Source organism: Fusarium coffeatum (genome assembly GCF_003316985.1).
Source record: "Fusarium coffeatum strain FIESC_28 chromosome Unknown BRIP53273_contig_132, whole genome shotgun sequence".
In the NCBI taxonomy this organism is placed as follows: Eukaryota; Fungi; Ascomycota; class Sordariomycetes; order Hypocreales; family Nectriaceae; genus Fusarium; species Fusarium coffeatum.
In genome coordinates, this window is record NW_022157925.1 from 319,628 (window position 1) to 327,761 (window position 8,134).

The following is an 8,134-nucleotide window of genomic DNA, read 5'->3' on the forward strand; positions in this document are numbered from 1 at the left end:
AAGTGAGTGAGCTCAGCTAGTTGCTGAGAATGGATGAATGAGGTACAGGTAATTGGAGCTGGAGCTGGAGCTTCATCCACACTGAACTGGAGGCTGCAGATGACGGCAGTAAAGTGGGGACAATGCAGAGCGCTAGGCACCTCTCAGCTCTCAACATGTGGGGCCTATCATACATGTTCATCTGTGAATAGCTTCATAAACACAGAGTTTACTGCTCGCTGGGCTTGGAAACGAAATACATAGAATAATCCGCGAGACTTTGCCTTAAGCACAGTAGTTTTTGTTAGTCATATACCAAGTTTATATGCCATGACTTGCTCAAACATCTCGCTGACTACTGGTTCAGATGATCACTCGAACCATCTCATATGGGAGCTAGACCCCTAGCTTTGTAGTCAGATATTTGTCTAACGAGTTTTCATAGTCATAATAAGCAGCTCTGATCTAATACAAAGCCTCAAGTACTCGGTAGGGATACCTTTGTGCTCTCTCCGTGATGTTTACACCACGCGGGCTTTTAAGATGCTTATGCACAGGCTCCAGTCTACAAATATGCATCCCCAACAGCCGTGTTCCTGTATCCCATAACACGGCCTCCTTTAGCCACCAGATGGTTGTTCCAAACGCCAAACGAATGCTATTAATATCCACTATCCCTTTCTCCGCATAGGCCGGTTTCGTACGGTCATTCCATGGGTTTACACGGTGTTGTCGTGGTAGAGAAACTCTATGTCTCGAGGTCGCTGTCTATTACCTCGTACAAAGTCCTCATCGCCTGGAGGTCGCTCGTCCTTGTCGTTACTCGTCAACATGCTTTGGATGCTCATGCAGACACTGGAGACGCTCTGAACCGGACTCCAGCCCTGTTGGCCAAGCAAATCGAGACAGATAATGCCGTTGGAGTATATGTGAGGGTGCATGGGGATCGGACGGTCGGTTTGTTTGTCGAAGGTAACTTCCGGGGGTTCTGTAGATTGATCAGCATCTTGACTAGAGAAAATGATGGACGCATGGGACCGTTAGACAAACCTATGGGATACATCTTGGGGAAGTGGAACTTGAGGCGGTAGATCTGATCTTTATAAAGAGGATTTTCGTCGAGCACCTGGATGTCAACGAACCAGTCGCCGGCAACGCTGTCGTTGCGCTCTATCAATGTGATGCCGGGAGGCATTCCATCCATGTGAATCTGCGGGGAATAAAGTCAGTCGATAGAAGTCCAAGTCCATGCAAGGATGTATCGTCGATTTATTGCATGAAAGGACCAGGGAATTGAATAGAACTTACCTTGCCCAGCTCCTTGACCAAGCGCCTATCCCGCGTGGCTCCAGCCATGGTAAATGATGTGCAGTTGTGCTCTTGCTAGAGTTGAAACTTTGTTAGGTAGCGCGGTATGTATGAGAAGACGTGGCGGAGGACCAAGTTGCGGGTAGAAGAGAGGTCGAAGGTTGGCTGAATGAATGAATTGTTGGTGGAACAGACAAACACCAAGCCAAGGAGGGGCTGTTTGCGGTGCTGCGCCCACAATGGATGACCCCCCATCTAAGAACAAGCCTCACGATTTGTTGTGATTGGTTCATGGCTTGCTGGAACCGGACATTTCTCTCATAGCAACTGCACGAGTGTGGTGTTTTTTACTTTTATACATGAGCCAATCAAGTTTCTTAGCCCGTTTAAACATAACATATCAATAAAGTCATCGAGTCAGCCTTCACCTGCTTGCTGGTTTGAACAGCCCCGAGCATCATGATCCTTGAGATCGACAACAAGTACAAGAATTATGGGCGGAAGTTGACTGAGCTAGACCCATAATTTCATTCGTGTTGTGCTATTGGACGAATAGTGGCATCGATTTACTTGCACTTCATACCATGATCCGGATTCTTATGATTATATGCCTAGCCTGTAGATGAAGATGACTTGTTTAATGACTTCCTTAGTCTCACTTTAGAGGCACTACTTTATGCCAGTGTAGCTCTACAGTTTGACTACTTTATTTTGACGTCTGAAGCCTTGGAGCATAACCTTTCTGCTACTTACTATTTGCTATACCAGTTACAGTATGCACCATCTGGGATTGTAGTGTATTCGATAAGCTTCTGATCGTTGCAGAATTGAACGAGATCTCCCTGACGCAGTGCCATGCAACGTGATCATCTTGGAAAGACAATCCTTCTATCTTGACGGATCGCAGACAACCTCGAACTGCCAAGGGAGTATCGAGGTAGCTTCTCCGCCTGGATCCCAAGACTGGATTAACGACAATGCATCTGCCATGGCTGATTGTTCCTAGACATCATGAATAGCTGAGGCCTCCCCAAGTCTCTATCGGGAGATATCTGTCTGTCCGTTATTAATTGTGAAGTAAAATTGAGCAGTACGCAGCATTGTAAGTGGTCTCATAGGGTTGGATGATGGAATCAAGAGGCATCCTATCCTCGAGAAAAGACATATTAATCGCGATGTTGCGGTTATTCTTGGGGTGGTTCCATATCAGTGCTCATTGTCTAGGTGCTCAGCCACTCTGTCAACCTACCTAAGGTACCTAAGCGAAAATTGAAGGGAAAAGGACCTGTAACAGAAATGATCCACTCCACTTACGGCTCAGCCTCACCTACGATCCAATATAATATGCATACCTAGGCAATCTAATGGAGGTTGCCGGTATTACAGCGTATCTCCAGTTCCCTGTCAGCATCCAGCTGATGGACCCAGCGAAGCTTCCGACCCACATCATCTCATCTCATCTTATGCTCTTGACGGCCAATTTTGCTGATACCCAGGGCTGAGCCACACCACACATGCAACCAACCAGGGCTGCCATAGCCGCCTCCATGACCCCGGCTAGCGCTAAGCTCCCCCAGCCCAGGGTCGGGCAGGATGAATACGGCGCTCTCTGCCCTGGGCTGTCAGCCAGTCAGTAGAGGACCCCTCCCTCCAGCTAGCTTCTAACAGGTACCTGCGGGCAGCGGGCAGGTAGACTAGGTGCCATAAGCTAATGGAATCAGCTTGGTCGTCGCAAGTTCAATTAACAAGGACTGACTGCCTCGTCTTCCAGTCTTTCTCCTCACATCTTACAAAACCACTCCTCCCCTCGATAGGAATTCTCAAGGCGTCATTCTCACTCATTCCAAGGCTATAGCACTCCTTGCGCCTGGGACTTGATTGTCGCGCTGCTTTATATTCTTCGTTTGGAAGACGAGACACAGACCCAGTATTCCTTCGCTTTCCCCTCCGTCCAGATTCTTGGACTTCAGCCGTCTCCAAAACCTAACGGGTCACTTATCTGACTACCCCGCCAACTGCCACCATGAGTTGTAAGTTGCGACTATTCTCAGCCTCAATCCCCCTCGCCCTCCGCTCTCCGTGTCGTCTCGGGCTTGTAGACGTCTTGTCGTCATCTTACTCAAAAACATACGCTTTTCACCATTTGCTGACCATGGCTTCCTCTCTAGTCGCCGGCATGCTCAATAGGCTTCATGGCCAACCCGAGAGTTACGATAAGAAGTACGCGATTCGAAATCCCCTCCATATTCAACTACCAAATCTTAATATCCTAACAATACCTTTCACTACAGAGCCAAATACAAGTTCGGTCGAACCCTCGGTGCTGGAACATATGGAGTCGTTCGTGAGGCCGATGGCCCGACCGGCAAGGTCGCTGTGAAGATTATCCTCAAGCGAAACGTCAAGGGCAACGAGCAGATGGTCTACGACGAGCTTGAGATGTTGCAGAAGCTTAAGCATCCTCACATCGTCAAGTTCGTCGACTGGTTCGAATCGAGGGTAAGCTCATCCCGATACCTAAAACAATCCCCGCTTGCGCTTGCTTAACCAGCCGACTTCGGTCCCTGGCTCAGTCCAGTGCTCCTCCCTGCACCTTTCGAATGTGCTGTAGCTTATCTGTCGGCTCTCTAGGATAAATTCTACATTGTTACACAGCTCGCTACGGGCGGCGAGCTTTTCGACCGTATCTGTGAACAGGGCAAGTTCACCGAGAAGGATGCCGCTGAGACCATTAAACAAGTCCTTCTTGCTGTCGACTTCCTCCACAAGAACAACATTGTTCACAGAGGTACGTTTCCGCGACGAATCATATTATGACTCTTCAACTGAGATTTTGCAGATCTCAAGCCTGAGAACCTTCTCTACCTCAACAGAGACCCCGATTCCGACCTCGTGTTGGCCGACTTCGGTATTGCAAAGATGCTTGACGGAAAGGGAGAATCCCTCAAAACCATGGCTGGCTCTTTCGGTTATGCTGCCCCCGAGGTGATGCGCAAGGAGGGTCATGGAAAGCCCGTAGACATGTGGTCTATGGGTGTCATTACTTACACCTTGCTCTGCGGTTACTCCCCTTTCCGAAGCGAGAATCTTCAGGATCTGATCCGGGAATGCACTGACAACTCTGTCGTCTTCCATGAACGCTACTGGAAGGACGTCAGTAACGATGCCAAGGACTTCATCCTGAAGCTTATCAACCCCGATCCCGACCAGCGTTGGACCAGTGAGGTAAGTTATAGCCATCATCATAACATCGTCCATTGATTAACTTGGTACCGCAGGAAGCATTGGGCCACATCTGGCTTACTGGAGAGAACGCCACCGACTACAACTTGTTGCCCGAGATCAAGTCGTTCCGTGCCAGAAGCCGATTCAGGCGCATTATCGAGAAGATCAAGCTCCAGGCTCGTATCGAAAAGCTCAAGAGTATGGAAGAAAACCCCGACGATTCGGATCTGTCGGCTATCTTCTCCGAGGTCGCCAGGGCGAAGCTCGCGGACGACAAAGAGGAGAAGGAGGTTCTCCGTGTTACCCAGGAAGTCGAAAAAGATGTCAAGCGTCGCAGTTTCCAGGCTTAAGAGCGAGATATGCAGTCATTGCAAATTGCAAGAATATTGCTCTGTGTGGGTGTGCATATGAGCATATGGCTTTACTGAAATGTCAAGACGGCAATCTGTTCGAGAGGAAAGGATGGAAATGCTAGAGACATGGGAAGTTCGAAAGGGGGAGCGGGCAACTTGGCCAAACGCATGTATGTCTTATTGGTATGGTTGAAGCGACTTAATTGATTTCAAGCAGCGCGGCTAGGGAAAAAGTGACAAGTTAATCACCGCATGCAGTAAAGTAAATTCCAATTTGATCTTATTAAAACCTGTATGTGCTCTATAGAAGTGGTATCATCCTACTTAGTCAATAACAATCCTTCTTTTTCTGTCATAATCTGAAGAGCCAGTCTTCATTATGCCTATCCTAATGCCTTCATTATATATTCCTAACCGACGCGTCAAGCGTAACCCTGGGACATATTACTTGTCCCTCTTCGTGGTATCATTCAAGTCTTATCAACATACATACATGGTAGAAAACAATACGACCTTTTCTTCCTCATACACCCGTGTTTCGGTAGCAGTCTCGAGATGGTGTCTATTCCATGTCTGCTGCAGCACTTTCGCGTAGCTCAGCATATCGTCGCGCATCAAACCGCTTACGCTCCCATCCCTTTGCCCTTAGCCGTTCTATCCGTGCCTGAAGCTCTGGTGAGCGCGTCTTGTCGGCATTTGGTGTACCCGGCGTAGTTGGGGCCATGATCGATGTGCTCGGTGATGGCGGCGTTTCTTCCTCTGGTATATAGGTTTGCTGCCGGCCCAGCTCCGCCTCGATGAAGTTGAGGTGTCGGAAAACCTGTTGTTGTAGGCTGGTAAGGAGAGCACTATAACGATGCACTGACCGAGCATGCCGGAAGGGATCGAGCTCTGAGTCGATATACGGTGCAGCCTCATTCTGTGTGGAGCGTGGCGTGAGAATTGACCGAGGAGGCTGTGACGAAGCCCTAAGTGCTGGTACAGTGGAATAGTTCCCAGTTAATTCCGGTGATGATGAGCGAGCAGGTCCCAGGAAGCTACCAAGGCCGAGCGTTGGTGAATCGGGACGCTCGAGAAGTTCCACAGGGACATCGCTGAATGTCACACGCTTCTTCTTTCGCTTGGAGGTAGGTGTGCTCTGAATAGATGAGATTGACGATGCAGGAGATAAGCTGTGAGACGAAGTCCATGTGGATGACACATATGAGCTCACAGAGCTGTCAGCGGAGTGGAGGCTGGGGAGTGTTGTCATAGTCCCAGACGGTCTTCGTAGCAAAGCTGGACCGACAGTTGAATCGGCGGCGTTGATGAGCGTCGAAGCTCGTTGATAATGGTCGCGAGCCTGGTAGAAGAGAGTCACACGTGCTGGAGCGGCTTGATCAAGTGCCCGGGCGAGCATCTCGAGTGAGTTGGCGGCATAAAAGTGAAGGTAAATGAGATATGCTGGCTCAACCATGCTCTGTGTAACGTTAGAGATTTGCTTCATATGGCCATTTTCAAGTAAGCTTACAGAATCCTTGAGATTGTCCAAGATCTCGCTACACCGAGTTGCACAAGGATGGTAGCAACGGCTGACGAATTCTCCCTTGACGTCGGCAATCACTCTGGACCATTCGGTGGAAGTATAAGGCAGAGCAGGCAATGTTTCCGAAATGTTCTGAGGGAGCCATTCAGGCGAGCTCGCTCCTATTCCTGTTCCTGTTCCAGCGACCGAGATGCGGCAGGTCTCCTTGCGTGATGACATGGGTAGCGATGATGTTCGTGAAGGCCAGGGCGAAGAAGTGGTTGCATGAATTGCTCGGGGCAATAAAGCAGCCATGGCAATGGAAAGTATTGTGCTGTAAAGCCAGGGCGAAGGCACCTTCGTATCCGGGGGTTGGGCTCAAGTTCTAGAGGCCGAGTGGACAGAGGCTGTTCCGGGGCGTTACAATATAAGAGTCCGGACTGAGAGCGGCGGCGCGCGTGGCGTGGTCAAGGTTTGTGTGGCCAATATGGCAATATGTTGTTACCCGTGATAATTCGTTGTCAATTCAGTTTTCAGTTCAGCTCCTCGTGGTCAGTCTTAGGCGTGGACTGTGGCCTTGTAGTACAAAAAGCCCAAGAGCCGTGACGCACGAGTGTCTTCAGTGGTCTCCCCAGGCAAGGAGGGGCAAAGAGAGACACTTCTGAGTCGCTCCGTAAATTGATTGGTACGACAACAAGTCGATAGTTGGTTCCGCAACACGAGGTGAGTTGTAAGTGATGGTTGAGGGTTTGGGTTGTGAGAACCGAACTCAGAGGTCGAGGTCGCGGTAAGATGGGAAAGATAAGAATAACACGTCGGATCAGAATAACGAGTTTCTGAGCGTTGGAAACCGGAAAACGGACGAAAAAACCATATGTTTGTGCGGTCGTGGTGCTTGCAGGTAGTTAAGAATTTGACTGGAATTCAAGATATCCGAAAGCGGTTGGTGTTGAGCATATAAGCGCCACATCGACGAACCATCTAGCCAGTGCCAAAGTTGTCCAGGTGACGAGTACAAACCAGATAGCTGTAGTGTCTATACTATTACCGTACTCCGTCGTCGGGAACACCGATCTCTGGGCGACGAAGATCACTGCTGGGCTTGGTCTCGTTCTTTGTGTCAGCGGCGCCGAGCTCGTTGATGGTTGCCAGGCGATTTGACAATAGCCATGGTGACGACGATGGTGATGGTAAGTTCTCAAAACCGTTGATAGACACGACTATCTAGCTAGACATTGCTATCGCTGTAAGTGCGAATGAATCATGACAACTGTTGAGAGAGAGGGATATGACTGGTGAAGTCAATTTGGCTTACACGATGTGGGTATTGGAGTTGAGTCGTGATGAACAAAAGAGTGTGTCTTGTCACACGTCGACTCCCGAGCCAGCAAACACTAACACAAAGACAGACACCACTTTATTCTCGCTCACTCACTCACATAGATACAGGGCACATGCCGGGGATGACAGGTTGAATCTCAACATCAGCCCCCACCCTCGCTCGAAGAATATGCTTGATCTCATTCTTCATGTTAAGTTCAGCCGATTGTGTTTCATTGATAACATCCGCTAGCTCGGTTCCAGCAGACACGGCTCTGAGAAGTTTGACTGTGCCATTTGGCTTGCATCCATGCCAGAACACAGGGAGAATGTTATGGTTATGTTCTGGAAGATGCCGCTCTCCCATTGAGCACTTTCAGCAGGTAGTAAGAAGAATCCACGATCTTGAACAGCAATCCAAGTTAGTGCCCCCCCCCCCCATTAA

At 49.2% G+C, this 8,134-nt stretch overlaps 3 protein-coding genes across 3 annotated transcripts; 1 reads left to right on the plus strand and 2 right to left on the minus strand.

Moving 5' to 3' along the window:
• Positions 1-698: 698 nt before the first annotated feature.
• Positions 699-1,335, minus strand: FIESC28_06162 (uncharacterized protein; the record flags this gene model as incomplete). The annotated part of the gene is made up of 3 exons (XM_031160307.1): positions 699-967; positions 1,030-1,189; positions 1,288-1,335. The coding sequence occupies 3 exons, from the start codon at positions 1,333-1,335 to the stop codon at positions 699-701; spliced, it is 477 nt and encodes a 158-aa protein (XP_031015726.1).
• A 1,975-nt stretch (positions 1,336-3,310) lies between these two features.
• FIESC28_06163 (uncharacterized protein) lies at positions 3,311-4,862 on the plus strand (the record flags this gene model as incomplete). Its single annotated transcript, XM_031160308.1, has 6 exons — positions 3,311-3,317; positions 3,456-3,507; positions 3,579-3,786; positions 3,943-4,075; positions 4,127-4,512; positions 4,566-4,862. The coding sequence occupies 6 exons, from the start codon at positions 3,311-3,313 to the stop codon at positions 4,860-4,862; spliced, it is 1,083 nt and encodes a 360-aa protein (XP_031015727.1).
• Positions 4,863-5,427: 565 nt separating this feature from the next.
• Positions 5,428-6,609, minus strand: FIESC28_06164 (uncharacterized protein; the record flags this gene model as incomplete). Its single annotated transcript, XM_031160309.1, has 2 exons — positions 5,428-6,324; positions 6,376-6,609. 2 exons carry the CDS (start codon positions 6,607-6,609, stop codon positions 5,428-5,430), a joined length of 1,131 nt encoding a protein of 376 aa, XP_031015728.1.
• Positions 6,610-8,134: the final 1,525 nt, after the last annotated feature.